The 24,258-nt window shown below is 41.6% G+C and overlaps 1 protein-coding gene across 1 annotated transcript in view; it reads left to right on the top strand.

Annotated features, from left to right (window-relative positions):
- The window catches only part of ERCC2 (ERCC excision repair 2, TFIIH core complex helicase subunit), a 2,230,202-nt gene that overhangs the window by 976,676 nt on the left and 1,229,268 nt on the right, over nucleotides 1–24,258 (top strand). The window contains exon 7 of the mRNA XM_044070725.1: nucleotides 16,733–16,849. Within this exon, the coding sequence (XP_043926660.1) occupies nucleotides 16,733–16,849 (117 nt within the window). The remainder of the gene's footprint in view (nucleotides 1–16,732; nucleotides 16,850–24,258) is intronic.

The raw sequence follows: 24,258 nt of genomic DNA, 5'->3' as shown, positions 1-24,258 counted from the left end.
GTCGGGAGTGGCAGAGAAGTATGTAAGAGTAGTACAGGATATGTACAAGGGTAGTGTGACAGTGGTGAGATCTGCAGTGGGAGTGACAGATGTGTTTAAGGTGGAGGTGAAATTACATCAAGGATCAGCTCTGAGCCCTTTCGTATTTGCACTGGTGATGGACAGGTTGACAGACAAGATCAGACAGGAGTCCCCGTGGCTTATGTTTGCAGATGACATTGTGATATGTAGTGAGAGTAGGGAACAGGTTGAGGAGACCCTGGAGAGGTAGAGATATGCTCTAGAGAGGAGAGGAATGAAGGTCAGACGGACTAAGACGGAATATATGTGTATGAATGAAAGGGAGGATAGAGGAATGGTGAGGATGCAGGGAGTAGAGTTGGCAAAGGTGGATGAGTTTAAATACTTGGGATCAACAGTTCAGAGTAATGGCGAGTGTGGAAGAAAGGTGAAGAAGAGTACAGGCAGGGTGGAGTGGGTGGAGAAGAGTGTCAGGAGTGATTTGTGACAGACTAGTACCAGTAAGAGTGAAAGGGAAGGTCTACAAAAAGGTAGTGAGACCAGCTATGTTATATGGGTTGGAGAGAGTGGTATTGACAAAAAGGCAGGAGTCAGAGCTGGATGTGGCAGAGTTAAAGATGTTAAGATTTGCATTGGGTGTGACGAGGGTAGACAGGATTAGGAATAAGTACATTAGAGGGTCAGCCCATGTTGGACAGTTTGGAGAGAAAGCCAGAGAGCCGAGATTGCTTTGGTTTGGACGTGTGCTGAGGAGGGATGCTGGGTATATTGGGAAAAGGATGCTAAGGATGAAGCTGCCAGGTAAGAGGAAAAGAGGAAGGCCTAAGATAAGGTTTATGGATGTGGTTAGAGAGGACATGCAGGTGGTTGGTGTGACAGAGCAAGATGCAGAGGACAGGAAGAAATGGAAACAGGTGATCCACTGTGGTGACCCCTAACCGGGAAAAGCCGAAAGAAGAAGATCATTTCATACCTATGATACCTCAGAACTTCTTGCCTCACTCTTCGGAGCATTTGCCTCTTGAATGTACTCCACATCTTACCAGTGTCAAGATTTTTTACTGCTTGGGATTTTTTCCAGACATACTTCCTCAAAGAAGAGATTCTTATGAGTTATTGCAAACAAATTCATACTGTACCAGCTGATGTACAAGAAGACCTGCACCAGTGTGTCATAGATGTCCTCCAACAGACTGCCTGCCTGTGTCTGGGATGGCTATTGCATCCAATGGATTTTCTCTAAGCTAAGTATGTGTATATTGTGAAAAACTCATAAGAATACTTCAGGCAAAATCTTCATTGTTTTTCTTGATTTGCCAGAGGTGTGCTTGTTCAGTGGTAGGTCCGAACTAATGGGTTTGGGATTAGTTTCTCTCTATTTCTGCTACTGCTGTGTATGACCTCATGATGTGAGCACATCCTTTGTCATGGAAACTTCAGGGAAAAACAGTTAAGTTGAAGTGGAAAGACGGATAATCCTAGTAACCCCAGTTGTAGTCCCAGTAACCAAGTGTTGTAGCAAGTCTGCTCATAACAGAACATGTCTGTTATTTCGGTCATCATGATATGCATAACCTGCTGCTGCTCTTTTTACTGTTCTGTTTTGTTTACTTAATTTATTTTAGTATATTTTGAGAAGTGAGGCCTTTGCCTCCATTGGTGACTCACTGTTACTTCTCTTCACATAGTCTATTCATTCCTTCATGGATGGCAAGAGTTAGGGAGGAGAAACAGTGCAGTGGATCATGGGAAAAGGCGTTTCATTTATGCAAGGGAAAATTATCCTGAAGGAGGAGAATAACCTTACTTCCAGGAAGATACATGTGCATTCATGGTTTATGCTTAAGCCGGTATGCTGCTGCTGTGCATAGTACTGCAGAGAGGCTTCTTTATTATGTAGGTTTGTGGCACTCATGTCCACAAGAGATGCTCCCTCAACTTGTTTCTGTGACAACAAAACACAACAACCACAGGAAAAAGAGCTGGTGTTAGCCCCTTGATCCAGTCATTCTGTCTTCTGGTCTAGCTTTTACTTTAGCTGTGCCCACAATTCAATCGTTTGGAGTAGCTTTTACTTTAGCTGAACCCACAGTTCAAAAGCAGGTATCCTGGGTCACAGTTGGTGCTCTACCCTTCTGGTCCAGGGAGGTTACACTACCTGTTACTGAGTCTGTCTTTCATAGTTTCATAGTTTAGTACTAGGCTATCTGCCCTGGGGCATTTGTAAGCCTAGCCATAGTAATGTGACTTTCGCCACCCCATGAGATGGTACAAAAATGTACAGAATAGATTTAGAATACTGTGCCTCTGTCTAGTAGTGACACAGTGAAGGTCCCCTTATATAATAGAATTAGTTTGCTGTGCCCCTGTCTAGTAGTGACACAGATGTGACCCCTGGGTAAACTTAAGATCTCCCATCCACTCATCAAGATTTCTGTTGAAGAGAGTCAGTGAGGGGCTTTGCCTAACATGAACTGGGATTCTGTTCCAGAGCATGGGAAGCCTCTGGGTTATGAATCTATCCCTCCAGCATGTCCTATTCATACTTGTATCGAGGTTTAAGTCTTTAGCTCTCGTGGTTCTGATGGATTTCGATTTTTTGAGGTGGAGCATGTCCATCAGTTCCTGATTGGACATGGCCTTGTACGTCAGGCACAGATCACCTCTGAGCAGGCTTTATGCTACTGAATAGAGCTGGAGTTTCTTTAGTCTGGCAGAATAAGACACATGCTGGAGACCCTTGATCCTCTTGGTGAGGTACTTTTGTGGTCTCTCCAGCTGCTGCAAGTGCCGGGTGAGGTACATACCAAATGGGACATTGTACTCAATCATGGGTCTGATGAGGGAGGAGTATAGGGGTACAATGACATCCTTGGATCTGCATGTGAATCCCTTCATGATAAGGTGTGCAAGGTAGAATGTCTTTCTAACCACTTTGGCAACATGGGTGTCAAATGAGAGGTCGCTGTCGACTTGGGTCCCTAGGTCTCTGATTACTTTTTCCGTACTCAGTGGGTTACTGTCTATGTGATAATTTGTGGGTACTTTGTTTTTCGCAAAGGGGATGACTATACATTTTTTGGCATTTAGTTTAAGGCCATGACTCCGGCACCAGTTGTCCATTTCTGTGAGGCCTTTTTGTAGGATGTATGTGCCAGCTGGTGTATCGACTATGGCGTCTAGTTTGCAGTCATCTGCGAACTTTGTCAGCCACAACCCTCCCATGTTTGCTTTAACATCTGAGAAATAAATGCCGAACAAGAGGGGTCCCAGGACAGATCCCTGTGGGACACCACTTGTGACCGGCTTTGAGGCTGACATGGCTGCAGCGATTTTGACTTTATGGGTTCTGTCCTTTAGCCAGTTTGCAACCCATCTAGTGACATAAGGGTTTACATTTAAGCTGTTGAGCTTATCTATGATGCCTGAGTGGGGTATTGTGTCGAAGGCCTTAGCCAAGTCCAGGTAGGCTGTATGGACTGCTTTGCCCTCATCAATGGCTCTAGTGACTGTTTCGAAAAAGTCAACCAGGTTCAAAAGGCATGATCTGCCCTTTACAAAGCCGAACTGGGTGGGATCAAGTGTCTGTAGGTCCCCAGTGTCTCTGTTTATGAATTCCATAATGATTCTTTCCATAGCTTTGCAGACCAGGCTGGTTAAGCTTATGGGGCGGTAGTTCCCAGGGTCTGTAGAGGTACCCCCTTTGTGGAGTGGGACCACTGTTGCTGTACGCCAGTGTTCAGGTACATATCCTGTAGTAAGGCTAAGGTTAAATAGCATTTTTATGTGCGGGTTTAGCTCCTCTTGGAGTTCACGTAGCACGCAACCCGGGATACCGTCAGGTCCCATTGATGCTGTGTTTTTAGCTTTGCTGAGGGCGGCTCTCACCTGGGCATCTGAGATGACAGGGAGATTACATTCAGCTGGGATAAGTATTTCTTCTTTTGGGGGTGAGGGAGGGGAGAAATTTGCACTGAACCTGTCTGCCAGAATGTTGGCAATGTCTGTGGGTTCAGTGTATTTTTTGTCGTTGTGAACTAACTCTGAGCACATCTGAGGGTTTCCTCCCAGGTTTCTAACATAGCTGAAGAAGGCTTTGTGGTTATCTTTAGTGTCCATAGCGATTTTTCTCTCAGTTGGCCTTGGATGTTTTTATGAGAGAACGTAGTTTTCTGCTAGTGTTGATCACAGAGATGTCTTCCCTTTATGGGATTTTGCGCTGTCGTGCAGTAGCTTCCTTCTTTTGTTATACAATTTGTTAATGGCTGAGGTCCACCAGACAGGACGCTTGCCTTTGGTGGAGAAGGGTCTTGGATTTATTTGGGATTGCATGATCCATGCATTCATGGAGATGTCCATAGAAAGCATTTGTGAAGGATTCAGCATTGTAGGATGTGGTTTCCACTGGCCCAGTGGGCTTAAAGGATACCATCTCAGTCTTAAGAAGAGTGAAGTCGGCTTTTGAAAAGTTTTTCACTGTGGTCTTTTGTGCTGGGGGGTGGAGGTGGGATATGTATATCCAGGGTGATTAGTTTGTGGTCAGATCTCACTAGTGAGGGGTATACTTCCGGTGTGGAGCATTTTGTCCCCATGTTTGTGATGATCAGGTCTAGTATATTATCTCCCCTAGTGGGAGAGATGACTAGTTGTTCCAGTGCATTTGAATTTATGAATTCCAGGAACCTTTGGGCTAGGGTGTTAGGGCTAGAGTATAATTTACCCAATCAATGTTAGGGTAGTTGAAGTCTCCCAGTATGATGGTATTTTGTGATACATTCATATCCTCCAATGTCTTCAGGAAGGCTGAGTGGGGTTCCTGAGATTGGGAGGGTGGTCTGTAACATGCTACCAGTTGTATAGCAGTTTTGCCTATGGTTCGTTGCGCCTGTATGGTCTCCGATGCTTCATGTGTTGCTACTAACCTGGAGGTGTGGGTGTCCTTGATGAATATGGACACTCCCCCTCCCTTTGTGGTTCGGCCCGGGTTTTGGGGCTGAAAAGCATGATACGAGGTATAGCCTGGTAGCGCTGGGGTGCTCTCAGGAGCCTTGAACCAGGTTTCAGTTACTGCACAGACGTCGATGTTCTCCATACTGAGGAGTGCCTGCATCTTGAGATTTAGACTTCTGGCGTTGAGCAGCATTACCCTTAGTTCTTTTCCATTTTTGTTTTCTAAGGAGGTGGGTTTGTCTTTTGAGCCTTGCCTAAAAAAGGCACTATGGGGGTGGCAAGAGCCTTAGCCAATATCCGGAAGCCCAGTGGTGACAGGTGCAAGCCGTCCCTTGCGAAGCAGAGTGGCTTGTCCAACATGTCATCCCAGGCAGACAGACATTGGATCCCCTTAGAATGACACCAGTACTTGAGCCAATTATTAAAGCTGATCATCTTGTCTTTGTATTGTGGCATCATTCTTGGTGAGGGCAAGATGCTGCTCGGGGTCAGGGTCATACCAGCCTGGGCCACATATCTGAAATTTCACAGTAGACAGACATAAACTTGTGAACCATTTAGTACTACAAATAATTATCTGGTATGTGCTCATTTTGTATGGCATTAATGTTTGGAGTTTTCCCTTCTTAGTCTCCATTAAAATGTTTAAAATGGTTCTTTATGTCCAGTTGAACTTCCTTGGTAAATAAACATAAGTATACAAATATCTCTTTGTCTTTTCTGTGTATTTTTTTCTTTAGTATGTTAATCCATTAATTAAGGTGGTCCTTCTCAGACCATTTTCAGCTGTGACTCGCTTCAAAAGGACAAGAGTGATGTGCCCGATTTTATATATAGATATATATATATATATATATATATATATATATATATATATATATATATATATATATATATATGAACAGTTTTGTATAGCCATCAACCAGAAAGCAGAGCAGTTGGAGAAAACTGACTCAGACATAGGGAGAATGTGTGGAACTCCACACAGACAGTTACCAAGGGTTGGGATAGAACTCTAGGCACTGGAGCTCTGTGAATGAGGTGTTACTACTTTACTTCAGTCCAGCTGTCTGAGGTTAGTCTTTTAATTTGTTTTTTAATTGGGTTAGCTCTGTGGATATGTGTCCCTTTTCAGAGGCTACCAGGGAGTACTACTAAATGACTTGTTGAAAGTGAGGGATTCAAACCCAGGATTATAGGATGAAGCTTTGTAGCAGCTCATAGCTGTAATCTGAGAGAAACTGGCAGTCTGTTTTGCTGCCCTGTTCTGTTTTCTTTAAACAGTATTTTGCTTCCTTCTCATCTCATTAGGCACACATATCCTACTGTGCCTTTCTCGCCCCTTCAGTGCAATCGTTTGTGGACTGAGATTAAGCGCATCCCTTCTGAGCAACTCCCAGTCCTTGGATACTCTCCCCACTCTCCTTTTCCATCATTTAAACTGCTTAATTTTCTCTCTCTTGTTTGTGCAGGTAGCAGTCCTTTGAGTGCTGTCATACCCTCCTCCATCTCCTGCACACAATCATCTCCTTAGTGGTTTCTATAATCTCTTCCACTAGGTTGTCTGTTCTCACATGGAGTGATAATTGGCATATAATGGTAATTGTCTTTCAGTTTGTCACTTGTTTAGCATTTGCTTAGCAGGCTATATTTAAAACTTGAGTATAAAGACCCAGCTAGGTTAAATCAATTGATCTATAGATATATGTATGTGGAAAAAGTTATTTACAATGTAATAGGGAAAAATTGTGGAAACCAAGAATGAGACTTGAAAGGAGTAGCAGAGACTGCAAGAAAAGAGCCAAGACGGGAGAGATTTTGTGAGGTGCCGAGGATGTTTTTTGGCTGATGGCAGTTTTGAGTGTTTGAAAATGCTAGAGTGTTCAGGAGAATGGGTTCGCTTTCTAATGGTATCTGGGACCAGAAAAGTTTAGTGGGCTGGCAAGTTAGTTGAGAGTGGGGCTGGAGAAGAGGAAGAAACAGGAGTGTGGGAAATGATAGGCGGAGAAAGGGAGAGGGAAATGAAATATTGGTAGAGGTCGGAGGGGGACAAATAAGTGAGGATGGCACGGAATAAGTTGAAGGAAGAAATGGAGATGACGGTGCACACAACTGTCTTTGCTGCAATATTAACTTCCCTGGCACCAGGACTAAGAAGCCATCTAATGGAATAATAAATGATTTTCCTTCAACATTTGTTTTTAGAAAATTCTAATATTAATTACCATTCATTAATCAGTAACTTCTTTAAAGTTTTACAACATATACACTCATCTTCTCCTATTTTCCATTTTATTTCACAGTGGGACAGAGAGAAATATTTACTATGTAATCAAAACTCCAGTTTTCTAAATTACTATAATGCATGAGCTTCAGCAAACAGTAGTGCGTTAAGTATTGCTGTAGCATATCCACATTTAAACCATTACGTATTATTGTATTAGATTTTAATATGAGTTTAACTTCTTTTTTATTTAATGCTAATAATCTATCTCCTCCTTTTGGCAGTAATGGCTTGTCCAGTACTGTAAATTTAAAATTAGAGAACTTTCTTCCAGATTTTTGTTGTGCATGCATACTATTAGAGCTAACCAATTTTTTTTTTTACATCATTCTTATGCTTCTATATTCTCATTGTTAATTTTACGCTTTGTTTGTCTAGTATGCCATTTCGGTGTGCTACAGTTGCATCTCACCCCTTTAAACTACAAATTTGACCGAGAAGAAAACTGTTCATGAAATGTCACTCTTCTACTATTAACATGTGTCATTTATTGTAATGCATGTCTGTATACGTGACGTATACATCTTGCACATTCAGTGTTTTTACTGTTGGAACTTTGTTATATAAAAGTTCACCCATGTTCAATTCCTTTGTGTAAGAAAAAAAAAAATGAACTTTTTTAAAATTCCTCTTAATCAAATGTCCATCTGCACTAGACACCACTCCTTATAATCTGACTAAATGCTTTGGAAAAAGTTTTATTTTTATTGACACAATAAATTTTCTTTACTTTGTTCCAAACTTTTCATCCCTTTTTATTGGATTCTACTTTTGATTTTGCATTTCCAAATTTATTAATGAATGTCATCTCTCCAGTAGCCTTTCACTTGTGTCTTTTGAAATGTTTTCACAGTCATTATCTGAAGTAATATTCCTCCTTGTTGAAATAAATTCACCCATTGATAATGATTGTTTCTGCATGCAAAAAGTATTAGCTGTTTTCAGTTTATATAGCCTAGTAATAACATTTTGTCTTAGTATTCCTTTCATAGCAAGATCCAAATCTCTACTTCTTGTTGCACTCTTCTACTTGTAAACTGAGTACCCAGCCTTTGTTACTGTTCACATAGCCTGTAATTTATTTTCTTTACATGAAAATAGTAAGTTGTCAGTGTTAAGGGTGGACACTGTGGTGCTGCGGTTAGCGTTGCCGCCTCACAGCAAGAGGTTCTTTGGTTCGATCCTCAGCTGGGGTGCCTTCTGTGCGGAGTCTGCATGTCCTCCCTGTGGTCGCGTGGGTTTCCTCCGGTTTCCTCCCACATCCCAATGACATGCTGTAGATGGATTGGACACTCTAAACTGGCCCTAGGTGTGTGTGTGTGTGTGTGTGTGTGTATGTGTGTGTGTGTGTGTGTGTGTGTGTGTGTGTGTGTGTGTATGTGTGTGCCTTCTGTGGAAGGTTGGGCATCGGGCTGGCAACTCGACACTGTAAAACTCCACTGCCAATCATGAGCAGACAGGTGATCCGCTGTGGCAACCCTTAACCGGGAAAAAGCTGAAAGAAGAAGTAAGTTGTCAGTATAGCTTACATAGGTAACCACTGACACCTGAAAGAATTCCTGTTTCTACACAAAGCTCTCTTCAAAACTAGGTATAAATATATTCACATATGCTGGGCCATATGGGACCCCTATAGCCATTCCTGTTCGTTAAAGTTGTTTTCCCTCAAATTTGAAAATGTTGCTAGTTAATACAAAATAACGATATAAGTTGAATGAAGGAAGGAAGGAAAAGGTCTCACTCATAAATAACAGACTACAGGATGAATAACTAATCTGTGTAGTGTTATAGAATATACATTTAACTTTTTAAATTCTAAGCCAGTAATATTCTGTGCATAATGTTACTTCTTTGAATTTATGAATTACTTATCCTATGTCCCTTATGAAGGATTTTTGTAAATTATTTTTTTCAACACACTGTCCAATAATAAACCTAAACCCACACTTTGCATATAAAATCCCATAACTGTTAGACATCTTGATGAATTATCCCAATTTTTTATGCATTTTATATACTAATTAAATTGCTTCTTGTAAATATTTTGCCTCTGATAATGATATATTTTATTTGTTAAAATGCCTCAAAAAAACTCTCTTTAACAAGTGTAATAATTTCATACTAAACTCACTTAATTCCTGTAGGTATTTAGCAGAAAGAGTGAGATATGGGTGAAACGGGTCAGGCTGAACAACAATGGGAGATCTCAGAAAATTGGGGAGGGGGGAGTTGATGGGTTCTGAGGTACTGAATAAGTGCTTTGCTTTAGTCTTCCCAAATGAAGGCAAAGAGAAAAGCAAAGTGAGGCTGCTTTGTTGGGAGCCAGGCTGAATGAATGATAAAATGGTGGATAGACATCAGAAATGGGGGGGGGGGGGGTCAGAGAGGGTTGCCTACTCTTAGTATAAATCACAAGTAGTAGTTTGCTTTCAGAGTTCTGGACAGTCAGAAGCCATGACAGAGACCTTCAACAGATCCTCAGCTAGTGCAGAAGTACCAGAGGACTGGAGGACAGCAGGTGTGTGCTGGTATAATGGTTAAGGTGTTTACCTCACAGCCACAAGGAGCAGGGTTTGATTCTAACTTTTGAAAGGAAAATTGACTAGACTTAAAATGGCCCACAAGGGCAGCTAGCCTAGTACTTGCCTATCAGTCTATTACAAAGGGGAGCTAAAAACTCAGGCCAACTGCAAGCATGTTGTCTTAAAACAGTGGCTGAGAAAATCATGAACAGAATGCCGAGTCAAGGCTGGTAACATTTCCTGAAGACAGTTATCTTCAGAGCAGATAACAACATGATTTTATAGTCAAAGAGCTGCAAGTCACGTCTGATTCAATTCTTTGACCTGATTACAGTTGAACTTGATGGGAAAGTAATAGTAGGCATAATGTACCTGGAACTTAGCAAAGCTTTTGACTGGGTCCCACAAAAACAACAAAACTGGTGCGGATGGAGGAACGACCTAGACTGAGGAACAGGGTAGTTCCATGCCTGAATGGTAGTTCACAGAGGGTTGTGATGAGAAAAGCAGTGTCAACCATTGTAACTAGTAGGACGCCACAGTGGTCTGTTGTGGGTCCAGTACTCCTTAATGTGTTTGTATGAGATATATTTGCGGAAACACCCACCAAGATGGAACCCATTATTTACCCTTCCTCCTTTCTTCTCCAATCTGCACTGCTTCCTTAATTTCTTGCATTGAAGGATGGGGGAGTTTAGGTAAAGCTTTTGCAAGCCTGACTATGTGGGCAGGTAGGGACAAACAAAGTGAAGACTAAAAAAAAAAAAAAAGGTCTTCCACACTACATTCTTTAATGTGGCATATCAGAGTCCCGCATTAAACAAAGGTAGCTCTGTGTTTATTTTTTATTTGATTGGCCCGGGCCAATCAAAAATAAATAAACATGGAGCTGCTTCTGTTTAATGGGAAACATCACAGTTCCGCATTAAACAGAAGTAGCTCTGTTTTGTGATTTTTTTTTTTGATTGGCCCGTATACCGGTATACAGGCCAATCAAAAATCGCTAAACACGGAGCTACTTCTGTTTAATGTGGAACATCGCAGTTCCGCATTAAACAGAAGTAGCTCTTTTTTGTGTGGTTTTTTTTTTTTTTTTTTTTTTTTGATTGGCCCGTATACTGGTATACAGGCCAGTCAAAAATCGCTAAACACGGAGCTACTTCTGTTTAATGCGGAACTGCGATGTTCAGCATTAAACACAAGAAGCTCTGTGTTTAGCGATTTCTGATTGGCCCGTATGCTGGTTTACGGGCCAATCATGAAAAAAAAAAAAAAAAAAAAAGGCGAAGGCTGTCTGGGATTTAAACCGGCAGTGCAGGACTCGGGATCAGGCTGCTGATTTCGGGACAGTCCCGTCCAAATAGGGACGTCTGGCAACCCTGACGGCAATTCAGGTTCAGTGCAAATACATGCAGATCAGTAACTTGGCCCCCAACAACCCTGGTGTGAAATGTCAGCCTGAAGGAGTTGAACTGATGGCAGCAGGACAGCAAAACAGTCTGAAAATGTTGGTCTCACCTGGATTGGACTCCCAGGAATAGAGGGAGCAGGCAGTAGCACCACCATACAGAATATAAGTTGATTTCTTCTAGGGGATAGACTCCTAAAACAGAGGCAAAACATTCACTTTACAGGGCCCTAGTTAGACCACACCTTGAGTAATATGTGCTGTTCTTGGGGGAGTATAAGTGGAAAGGCATTAGGCTGCTGGAAGGAGTCCAGAAGAGTGCTACCAGAAAGATGCATGGGATGGAGGGGAAGGAATATGACCAGAGGCTATGGGAACAAAAGCTCTTCTCACTTGAGATCAGAAGAGATGGGGGACAGAAACAAGGTACTGGTGCATAAGATCATGCCAGGAAGATGTGACAGAGTCACACTAAACAGGTAAAACATAACTGGGTAGAGAGGGTGGAACCCAGGCAGCAGACTGTAAGGAATAACTACTCTGTCAAACTTCTTCACAAAGAACATTGAAGACCCATGGAATAGACAGCTGCAGTTGATAATGGAGAGGGTATTTGCAGAGGCATTCAGGAGGGTATGGGACAGGTGGAAAAAAGGGTAAAGGGAAGGGAGTAGGTAAAGCTGAAGGAGGGGAAGAAAGCCAAATGCAGTTAAAAGGCTGATTAAGTAGGCTTTTCAACTCTTTCTACAGTCAAGTAAAGGTAATATTACTATATGTTTTGTGGCTTTCTTTTTTTGACCAGCTTGTTGATTGTTTTGGTTAGTGCTAATGAGAAGTAGACCCGACACTGTCTACCTTTAACAATCCCCTGCTTTTCCGCTTAATTACTTCAGCCATTTCTTGGTTTGACCTTTCTTCTTCTTCCTGGCTTACACTCTTAGGCCTTAATGCCCTCTGAGTGCTACACTTATCCTAACCATCTGCTCCTCTTGGCTTTCTGTTCTAATTAAATCACAACTCTTTTTTTCCATTTCCTCCCTGCTGTTGTTTGCTGATTCCTGCCTTCCCGCCTTTTTTTTCACCTCTGCCTGAGCTATATGCTTATCAGTGATTTTTCAGCCTTATCTCCTTGCTTTAAGCACAAACTTCTGATTTCTGTTTTTTCTTGACTTCTCCCTGTCACATTCATTCCTACTACTTTCTCTGCCTACTCTCCCTTTTATTGCTTTTGCTACTCTTTCTCCCACAGCCTACTGTAATTCGTTTTCCTTCTTCCTGCGGATTCCCATACCTTCCTATCCCTGTCTTCCTGTTGCCCACTTCATTCTAACCTCTGTAATCTCCATGATGCCTTGACTTGCCAGCCCATTGCAGTGTCTGGTTCCCACATTCTCTATTGCAACTCTTCCATTCTCATGCAGAGACCCTTCATCCATGTCTTGCTCAGTGTGTGGCTTAAGGGCTTGAATCACCTTAGCCACTTCGTACTCTTCTTTCTCCACCAACCTGTTGTGCTGTTTTCCTTCTGCCTCATTTTTGCCTTTTTCTTCTTTATCACCCTTTTCTTCTTGTTCTGCTTTTTTTTCTGTGCTGTCTCAGTCCTTTACATAGTTTACTCCTTGACTGATGCCTATCTTTGAGTCTTTTGTGTTTTTTCTTCTACCTTTCCTGGCCCTCTCTGTACCCTTTTGGTTACATTTAAATCTTACTGATTACAATGCTGAGAAGTCCGCCACCATTCTGCAGTTCCTTCTGCCAGGAGTTGTTACTATGTACTAAGATATTGTTGAGGAAACTATGCCCTGCCATTCCCTTCTCCTTGTATTCCACTTAGAAGCACTGTTTTCTGGTTTGGCAGTGAAAAGTGCAATTTGTCTCTCCTGTCTGGTTGGTAGTGCTCCATCTTCCCCTGACTGGGTGGCAGGGCTCCGTCCCCCCCCCGTCTGGGTGGCAGGGCTCCGTCTCCCCCCCCCTGTCTGGGTGGCAGGGCTCCGTCTCCCCCCCTGTCTGGGTGGCAGGGCTCCACCCCCCCCGTCTGGGTGGCAGGGCTCCATCCCCCCGTCTGGGTGGCAGGGCTCCATCTCCCCCATCTGGGTGGCAGGGCTCCATCTCCCCCTGTCTGGGTGGCAGGGCTCCGTCTCCCCTGTCTGGGTGGCAGGGCTCCGTCTCCCCCTGTCTGGGTGGCAGGGCTCCGTCTCCCCCCCCTGTCTGGGTGGCAGGGCTCCGTCTCCCCCCCTGTCTGGGTGGCAGGGCTCCGTCTCCCCCCCCCTGTCTGGGTGGCAGGGCTCCGTCTCCCCCCCCCTGTCTGGGTGGCAGGGCTCCGTCTCCCCCCCTGTCTGGGTGGCAGGGCTCCGTCTCCCCCCCCTGTCTGGGTGGCAGGGCTCCGTCTCCCCTGTCTGGGTGGCAGGGCTCCGTCTCCCCCCCTGTCTGGGTGGCAGGGCTCCGTCTCCCCCCCCCTGTCTGGGTGGCAGGGCTCCGTCTCCCCCCCCTGTCTGGGTGGCAGGGCTCCGTCTCCCCTGTCTGGGTGGCAGGGCTCCGTCTCCCCTGTCTGGGTGGCAGGGCTCCGTCTCCCCTGTCTGGGTGGCAGGGCTCCGTCTTCCCCTGTCTGGGTGGCAGGGCTCCATCTCCCCCCCCCATCTGGGTGGCAGGGCTCCGTCCCCCCCCCCTGTCTGGGTGGCAGGGCTCCGTCTCCCCCCCCCTGTCTGGGTGGCAGGGCTCCGTCTGCCCCCCCTGTCTGGGTGGCAGGGCTCCGTCTGCCCCCCCGTCTGGGTGGCAGGGCTCCGTCTCCCCCCCGTCTGAGTGGCAGGACTCCATCTCCCCTCCTGTTTGGGTGGCAGGGCTTTGTCACTCTTATATGGATGATAGTGCTGCAACTTCTTCTGTGCAGATAAACTCTGAATTTTGTGCTGCTGCTTTCTTTGCTTTCCTGCTGCCCTTCTTTTGATCTTTCTATGTAGCCACCAGTCTTTTACTGTGTGCTCAGGTTTTTGTGCTCACAAGCACCACCACCATCACCATTTTGCACTGTTTAGTGCAGCCTTCAAAAGCAAGGATATTTGGTTGGCAGACATTCCCCTCAGTAGGAACAGATGTAGCTTCTGCAGTGCTAATACTAGAGTAATGCATGCTGACATATTCACAAGAGTATGTTAAGGTTGATATGCTTGCTGACATATTCACATGGTTGTTAACCTTAACATATTCTTGTAAGTATGTCAGCAAGCACGTTATGTTAAGGTTGATAACATATGCATGCTGACATATTCACAAGGATATGTTAGTCAATAATATGGGTCTTGACATATTCACAGATATGTTAAGATCAGTTACATATGCTTGCTGACTTTTTTACAAGGATATGATAACGTGCATGCTGACATTCGAAAGGATACGTTAAGGTCATTAAGTTATGTGTGCTGACATATTCACAAAGATATGTTAAGGTCAATGGCATATGCATGCTGACATACCCATAAAGATGTGTTAAAGTCTGTAACATATGCATGTTGGGGTCTACTTCAGAAGACAAAAAACAAAAGACTGAAAATTCGAAGTACTGAATGATGGAATTTGTCCCTTCTCCATTGTTGTGCGATCTTGGACTTTGGTATGTATAGCTAGCAGGGAGTGGGGGGGGGTGGCGCAACCCCCCACACACACACACATGAGGGGTGCTGGGGGGCTTGCCCATTACATTAAAAATGTGTTCAGTATTTTGAATTTTCAGTCTTTTGGGATTCAGTCTTTTGGTTTATCAGTCTCCTGAAGTAGACCCGCATGTTGATATATTCACAAGGATATGTTAAGGTCGATAACATATGTGTGCTGACATATTGACAAGGATATGTTAAGATCGATAATGTGTGCGTGCTGACATATTCACAAGGATATGTTAAGTTTAATAATGTGCGTGCTGACATATTCACAAGGATATGTTAAGGTCAGTAACGTATACTTGCTGACATATCTACAAGGATATATTAAGGCTGATAGCATGTGCGTGCTGACAGTCAAAAGGATATGTTAAGGTTAATAACATGCGTACTGATGTTCACAAGTATATATTAAGGTCAGTAACATGGGTGTTGACATATTCACAGGGATATGTTAAGGTCAGTAACATGCTTGCTGACATATTTACAAGGATATGTTAAGCTTGATAATATATTCATGTTGACATTCAAAAAGATGTACATGGTCAATAACATATGCGTACTGACATTCGCAAAGATATGTTAAGGTTGATAACATACGTGTGCTAGCATATTCACAAAGATATGTTAAGGTCGATAACGTGTGCGTGCTGACCATACCTCTCAGCACAAGAAATTTGGACAAAGTGAAAAATAATGGGGGAACAAAGGTCCAAAAAGAGTGACAATTTTAAATATTGCTCTTATTTCCTTAGAAAGTTGATAAAATAACAGGCTTTGCATTAGCATACATTTTCTGATGGATATGAAGTCTGAAATTCAGATGTCTGTCAATAATTAGTGACTTCAAACCTGAACGATTTGCCAGATAACCAGAAATTTTATGAGTACCAGACCAAAAATATGAGGCAAAAATCTGGACAGTTGAGAGCTATGGTATTGACGTATTTACAATGATATCTTATGGTTGGTAAAGTAGGAGTGCTCCCATATTCACAGGGATATGTTAAGGTCGATAAGATATGTGTGCTGACATATTCAACAAGGATATGTTAAGGTTGATTATGTGTGTATGTTAAGATATTCACAAGGATATCTTAAGGTTGATAAGTTATGCTTGCTGACATATTCCTATCAGTCTTGTAGTAAGTCGATAATATATTTAGTTTCCTTTTCAAAAATAAAAGCATAAAATCATGAATTAAAAGGTGTAAGAAACAGTATGTTAATAATCTGAATGCTAAAATGTAGTCTACAAACTTGTGATTTTAGCAGTCAGACATGCTGTGATAAACATTTTCAGCATTTATCTTACATCTTATGCTGTAGCCTCATGGGGTCACCTTAATAAAATCGACTTTTCAGAAAGTCGAACTTCATGTGGTCGAGACCATATGATTGACTTTCCCAAAAGTTGAAGCTTTTGTATGGAGATCTTAGTACAGTGGGGATCAGAGAATTTATCCTTTCCCCCCCATGTAGTGGGATCTTGGAGTTGATATTTATAATATGCAGGGGTTGCGAGGATGCAGAGAGGCTTACCCCCTGCAAAAACATAGACTTTTATTGTTTTGTCTCGTTCAGCTTTTTGGAAAATTGATCATATGATCTTAAGCCATACAAAGTTAGACTTTCTGAAAAGTCAAACTTCTAACATGGATCCAGCCTCAAGAGGTACACAGACAAACGTATATTTTAAAACTTGACTTTTAGTATTGAGTTATGGGTTATTGCATTATTATAAATTTGGAGTTCCACAATTTCACAGTGCCAGTATATAATAAGTAAGTATTTTTGTGACTCTTTCTTTACTGTCAAAGATTTAATTGTATGTTACTGTAGTTGTTATTTTTACTTGTAACGTTATTTTTATATTGTATGTTTTCTGTTGCAGGAATTTGATGCCAATGGTCGTCAGGTGCCCATTTCTTCAGGAGTTTATAACTTGGATGATTTGAAGACATATGGCAGGCAGAAGGGGTGGTGCCCCTATTTTCTTGCCAGATATTCGGTAAAAAAGTTACATTTGGTACCTTCCCCCTCCCATCAGCTTAATGATACATTTAATGTTCTGATATATCCATAGCAACTCTGCTGATTAGTAATAGTGACTCAGTAGTTTATAATTTAACTCTTTATTAGTGGATAGTTTTTTGGTCGATTAAAGTATTGGTTAAACATTATTTAACATGAAAAGAAATATTTTGATATTTGGATATTCTTTTGAATGAGTTGGACAGGATATGCAGCAATTGTTAAGATATGTATTGTTTTTCTAGTGTTAAGGTACCAAGTAACTTTCACACAGTTCAGTAGAGAATACCAGTCTGCTTTATTGCACAATGCAACAATTACATGGAGACTAGAAAATCAAAGTCTTCACTCAAACTACAGGAATCATCAGTCTTTATACATTTTCTCATTAAAAGTAACATTATTGTAAAAATTACAGAGCAGCCACTGACCAATTAAAAACACTACATCATTAATTTTGTTAAGATCTCCTGACTACTTGTTTATGATGTTTCATACAAGGAACAAGTTCCAAATTCCATGACAGAACTTTCTACTCAGAACAAATCTTGTACTTTTCTAACCCTGTCAGCACTTTCTGATAATCATACCGGGAGTAAGCGAAAAGGTACATGCTGAGGAGCATTCAAGATTTGGTTCTGCTTATGAAAGCAAGTTATAAATGAAATGCACACAATTGCATTTTCCCTTCTATGTAATTCTCATCCTCCATGCTAGCTGAAATGTTTATGGTTGATTGTTGGCTTTGGTTATAATAAAGAGTTTGGAAATATAAAAAAATATACTTAAGATTCAAAGTCTGTCACCTTCAGTTTGCTGTCTTACCTTTTGGTCTTTGCACAGCTGCAAGGAAATCTGTAATTTCCACCACCCTACTGTTTGCTCAGATCAAGTGAAATGGTATGCACATATACATGTATTATTACTTTACATGGGGAGATCCCACTTCTTCATCCATTTCTGGCTATTGGGGGTCTGGTAGAGCAGTTGCAAGCAAAAGGACATCAGTAATGTGAAAGGATCATATTTGTCTTGATCTCAAAACATCCAAGCCCTGAGCACATAGTGCTGAAAACCAAGTTTTTCTCTTTAAAGTTTAAGAAAGGGAATGAAAAACAACAAGACAAATATTTCTGGATTCTGGGATACATTCTAACATCAGATCTAAATTCAGGAGTCCTTCTTGGGAAGTCTTTCAATATCTTTATATATTCCTCTTCTCTCCCATTCATATTTTTTTTCTCAGATGTTCCCTTACTTGGAGGAGTGTGTGTCCTATGTTGGTGCATGCTGCAAAGCCCCTGAGGCTACCAGCTGTTTCCTGCTGCTCACACAATCTGCATCTTGTTCCTGATGTTGGTCATGGAAGAGTTATGGTTGAAGGCTAAAGTTTGAGTATTTGAAGTGCGTGTACATGTGTTGTGTGTGTGTACGTGTATGTGTGTGTGTGTGTGTGTGTGTGTGTGTGTGTGTGTGTGTGTGTGTGTGTGTGTATCTTTTAAATAAGAAGCACCACTGGCTCTGTTTATTGCTTGGAAGAAGAGCTTGATTTGAAGCACTTGATGTTGGTATCTGCAATTCTACTTAGCTACTCACAGATGTAGATGGGAGAAGCTTCAAGCCTGGCTCACTTCATGGAAGATGGAAGTAGATGAAGATGCCTTTTCCAAGAGTCAACAGAAGCACCATCAAAAGGCAAAAGAAGTAGAGGGCAGAGTGTTCACACATTCATGGAGTTAATTCCATCTGCAAGACAGCCTTCTTGGTCCTCATATTTCATGTTTTGTTTGTTGAGTAGCAAAAGTACAACTTAATTCCTGTTTGATACTGTGGCAATCAATGAAGGCCCTCAGGAAGCCACAGTTATAACTTTACATTCAGAGATGTATCCCAGGGAATAGTCACTGTAGTGTCCTGGTTGACTGGCTAGAGAATGCCCACAACCAGACAATTTCTAGGGTAGTAATGACGCACATTACCTTGCTGTAACTCATTGATAGTATAGAGGGCCAAAGACTGTTTTGTATAGGCCTTCAGTTATCGCCAGCAGAACTTGATGGCCCAGGTTGAATATGGTCCATTAGAACATCCCATGCCAGGGTCTGTGGCTTGGGCCATAGACTTCAAGCAGTTTGTGGGGGTCTGGTGGGGCATTTCCTTACAATTGTGGGACTACTCCTTTAGGAAGAATGATCTAATGCCAACAGCAAGTCAGATTCAGTTTTCTTAAATTCCTAAATGATCATTGACAAGCTTATCCACAATTCCTTGTACCCTGTCATCCGACACAAGAAGCTTCTTTTTGCACTCTTGTCACAAATGTCATCGATGCATGAACCTGTCCCATATGTCTGTCCTTTGTGAGGAATCGGAAAGGTAATCATCTCCTTCACCTCATCCTCACGCACACAGTCACACTCACTGTCTCTCTCTCTCTGTCTCTCATAGAGCCTCCCATAGGATGGTCCTGCCTTTGGGGAGCCCTTGATGTCATGAAGTCAACTGTGGAATGGACTATGGCTCCTCTGTTCCTTCCAGCCAGAGATGTATTAACGCATTCACAACTGGTAGCACTTAGTTAATGAGGTATAAAATTTCTGTTCACTTGCGGGCCTGGACAGTAATTGCTTGGAGTTCCAAGTAACAGTTAAATTTAAATATTGATAAAGAAAAGTTTTATAAAACAAAACAAAAACACCTAAAAGTTGTTTTACCGTACTTCCTTAGTTTAAATCCTTTTCTTGCTTTTAATATGCTTAATCATGACACTGAACTCTTAAAATTCAGTGCAGTGATTACGGTACATTGTGGCCGTAACACTGTGAATGGTCTTCCTTTAAAGGCTTGAATGAGACAAGTCAGCCCACCCAGCTAGTGGAATGCAGTCTAATCAGCATTGTAGTAGGTATGAGGAAACTTAGTCTCATCTTCAGCATAAGGAGATGCATTCCTGGCAGTACACTGCATGTATTCGATGTGCAGGCAGCTTATATGTACCATATCACCTGAACTGAAGTAAACTTGATCAACATATCTCATTGATTGCAATTTAAATTTTAATAGCAATACTGAGTGTGCCACATTTGGTAGTGCTTGTAAATAGTTTGAATGTGGGGAGAAAGGAATAAATTTATCAAATATAACAAAACACTGCTCTGTTTATACAGTTCAATGTGTTTTGTGGTAATTAAAGCTGTTTTACTGAAGCATCTAGTGGCAGTATTTAGCAGCTTGCACTGTGACATTTTCCACCTCAGTAGCTGTTTAGTTGAAGTACTGATGGTGTGAATGGATTAGAGAATGCCTAGGGAAGAAGAGATACCCCCCTGCCCCGTCATCAAATTTTGTCACAAGTAAATCTTGCAAGTGCCAGGAGGCTACTGCTTTGGTTCCCAAAAAGGCAATTCTTAGTATATTCCCCATCTTATAATCCCTGAGTGTGATGAAATCATGTCCTGTTGTCACAGAGTTTATTATTACTACTTGATATCTCCAAGCTTGTACAGGGCTCAGATACAACATTTTGCATACCTTCTCACAAGGCAAGGAGTTTAAAGCCTTGGACAGTATAGTATAGGCAGGATGGTCTTCCCTGTCATGTTGGTGCATAGAGCCCTTACTAATCCAAGGTTCAATTCTTCTTTAGTGGATCCGGTGCCAGAAGAGCTTTCTGTTCTCCTTAAGACCTGAGGAGGCACTTGAGGCTTTGACTTCTACAGTTAGGTACCAGTTGGCCAGATTGTAGCATTGACTGTAGTGAGGGTTTGACTAGGATGGCAGCCTTAGGCAAGTATGTGTACGAGGACAGCATGGCTCAGGCTGTTTTGTCTTTAGTGAGACCTTGAGTTGTTCATTCTGGATACCTCATTCTTTTTGGCTGTCCCTTTCAGGATCTGGTGGATGAGATCTTGAAAAGAAAGCCAGACCCTTAGTACTGTGAAAGCTTTTATAACATGCCAGGTCTTTCTTCTTCACTGTCTAGGTCTAGCCAGTCCTTTGATGATGAAGACCTCTAACAATGCAATGAAAAACCTCTAACATCAAGCATCCCTCAAACATCCCTCCCCCAATGGTATTAGCTAAGTCATGTTGGAGGCCAGTTCCTTCAACCCAACAGTGATCATTTTTACTATCATTCTGAACATCTAGGGCTCTGTTCCAAACAAACCAGCCAAACTGACAAAAGTAAGCAGTCTCTCTTATAGCATAAGTGACCACATACCAACATATGCCACTAGAACTCACCATAACCTAGATAAACATATCTATTATCACATATTAAGTATAAACAATTTCAGCAAGAATATTTTCAGTGAAACACTAAAACAATATAACTGGAATGTACTTAGAACAATGACGCTAAATACCGCTGTAGAACACCTTAATAACATATACTTACAGAACTTAAATAATCAAGCAGCAGTATATAACAAAAGAGTAGAGTCCACCCCTGCACTATAGCTAACAAAAGAAGCAAAAAAACTCATGATAAAAAGGGTTAAAGCCTGGAAAAATTGGTATAAAAATAGACCTGAAAATGCTTTCCAACAATTTTAGACATTTTAGAAACCTTGCAAAACTCCCCATGTCAAATAGGGCAAGCAAACATACTGTACCAGACTACAAGACAAACATCAAAGCAACCCAAAACTTTTTCTGATAGTCACAAAATAAACTACTTCACCCTGGCAAGACCACCACTCCCTCTCCAGAAACAGACAATACAGTAGACTATGAAGGTGAACTGCCGAGGTACCAGATTATTGAAACAATAAAGGAATAACTGGTGAAGTACTGGCTGATTGGTGTGTATTTTTCGTATTCAGTTTCTGAATTTTTGTGTTTTTGGCAATACAATAGACTATATCTGCACACAGTTTAATTCCTACTTTATACAATCAATATTATCTCTTTGACACTAATGCGTGTGACCCCCTCTCTCTCTATCCCTGCCCAACCAAAACCCCTCTCTCTCTATCCCTGCCCAACCAAAACCACCCATAGCTCTTCAGTTTTAGTCGAGTATCTACCTCACTCATAATAAAGTTGCTGTTTAAACTGAAAACTAATTCTGTAGCTGTAGACCACCTACTGTCAGACTACCTAAAAATGGCCACAGAAGTCATAGCTTTCCCTGTATTCATACTAATTAATAGGTCCGTAGCAGAAAAATACGTCCCATCACTGTGGAAAAATCCTACATCATACTACTGCACAAAGTCGGCACATCTACAGAGTTTAATAACTGCAGACAAATAGTGATTCTCTCCCCTCTCCAAGATATTACAGAAATGCATCCATATGCGGGTTCCTATCAGCATTTCGAATGTTGAAAACGCCAAATTTAATTTCATCGAACTGAAATGTTCGAAATCTCAGAATAGCGAACTCATGGAACATAGATTTCTTTCCCAGGGAAAGAAATCAGTGGGCCGTCATCGGAGTTTGCTATTTTCTCCACTGTGGTGCGGTCACGAAGTTGGTATATTTAAGTAGGGGGGTGTGGTGTTTAAAGTATTACATTTTTTTTTTTTTTTGCACAGAACACACATTTCTTTTCCTGGGAAAGAAATCGATGTTCCGTAAGTTCGCTCTTTTGAGATTTCGAACATTTCAGTTCGATGAAATTGCGTTCAGCATGTTCAGCTTTCGATATGCTGATATAGACCCTCCATATGCAGCCGATGCAATACCTAACCTCAAATAACCTGCTGTCTGAAACACAACATGGCTTTAGGCCCCAGCACAGCACCACTACTGCTTTACTACATTTTACTAGTATAATAAACTAACATAGAAACGATGATCTGCTTGTGTCCACCATGTTTTTAGACTTGCCAAAGGCATTTGACACTGTCTTGCACCAGCACCTGCTCGTTTGGCTCTCCTGAGTAGGACTTTCACAGTACTCCTTGTCATGGTTTCTTAGATACCTGTCTGGAAAGGCAACAAGCCGTTAAATGGCAGCAAACCTACTCATCCTTTTAATAACCACATCAGAAATGCAGACGAAATGGCAAAAGCCCAGGTAAAACCCCACAGATTTATTGCAGACAGTTAAGCGCTTTCATCCCCAACTGGGAAGTGATCAGAACTACCTTTATTGAAACACAAGCCATTTAAATACAGCTCAAGCTAATCATGTGACTTCCAATAAACCAGTCAGTTTAATAAAACAATGAAACACTTAAAATTATGTATATAGAACCTCATGCTTAAACTAAAACACAAATATATAAAACAGTATGAAGACAAATGCGTATGCCTGTGAATGATAAATGGATTCATATTAAATGAATTCATATTAACATAACAGCCTCTTAATTTATTAGTTATAGAATGTCTTTTTGCGTAACTTTAAAAACTATATACAAGTAATGTCTATTGTAAAAAAAAAAAAATACTAAACATATAAACTTTTTAACTTTAATAAAGGGTTAATAGAGCAAGCTTCATTCAACCCAGGGGGTGCTGTTAATTTCAACTGCCAAATAAGTTCCCTAACCACCAAGTGTTCTTCAATAATATAGCCCCTTGGATCTCTTTTTATCTGCTCTAGACTTGTAAATTTAAATCTGTGATTAGGGCAAGCATGTATACGTCTGTACAAGGCATTAGTAGTTTTTGCCTTATTAACTTCCAGGTCATGTTCATAAATTCTCTTTAGTTTTCTGGAGGTTTTCCCTGTATAAAAGGCAGGACAAGAATCACAGCAGGCAATATAAACTGTCCAACTAGACTCACAGTTGAAATGCCCTTTAAATTTGTGCTGTGGTATCTCCCACTAATATAAACTGGCACTGACTATAACGCCCACATTTAAACATACCACTTTTACTGTGCTTGCTCACATTCCTGGCTTTAATTTCTACTAGATTCTTGAAACATTTGTTTTTCCTGTACACCATTTTCGGCCTGTCACCCAAAAACCTCCAAGTGTTCAGAGAATATAATGAGCCAGTGTCCCAAAAATACACTCCATTATTCTATAGGTGTCAATGGTAAAAGTTAAAATAAAGGGTTTACCAAAATGCATCCCTTTATCCACTCTCACCATGGAATGCATTGCATTTCGTGGTTCACTGTAAATTCTAAAATGTTTTGGTAGCAAGGGTGTATAAAACCCCCTCTGCCTTTTCCCCACTCAGTATAATAAACAAACATAGAAACAATGGTCTGCTTGTGTTCACCATGTTTTTAGACTTGTCAAAGGCATTTGACAGTGTCTCGTACCAGCACCTGCTTGTGTGACTCTCGTCAGTAAGGTTTTCACAATACTCCTTCTCATGGTTTCTTAGTTACCTGTTTGGAAGGCAGCAAGCCATTAAATGGCAGCAAACCTATTCATCCTTTCAACCAGTTACTACAGGTGCCCCTCAGGGCTCT

The sequence above is a fragment of the Protopterus annectens genome, chromosome 1.part0 (assembly GCF_019279795.1).
Source record: "Protopterus annectens isolate FY-2018-M chromosome 1.part0, PAN1.0, whole genome shotgun sequence".
In the NCBI taxonomy this organism is placed as follows: domain Eukaryota; kingdom Metazoa; phylum Chordata; order Ceratodontiformes; family Protopteridae; genus Protopterus; species Protopterus annectens.
The sequence above is the reverse complement of the archived record's forward strand: the minus strand, read 5'-3'. Positions and strand labels throughout refer to the sequence as shown.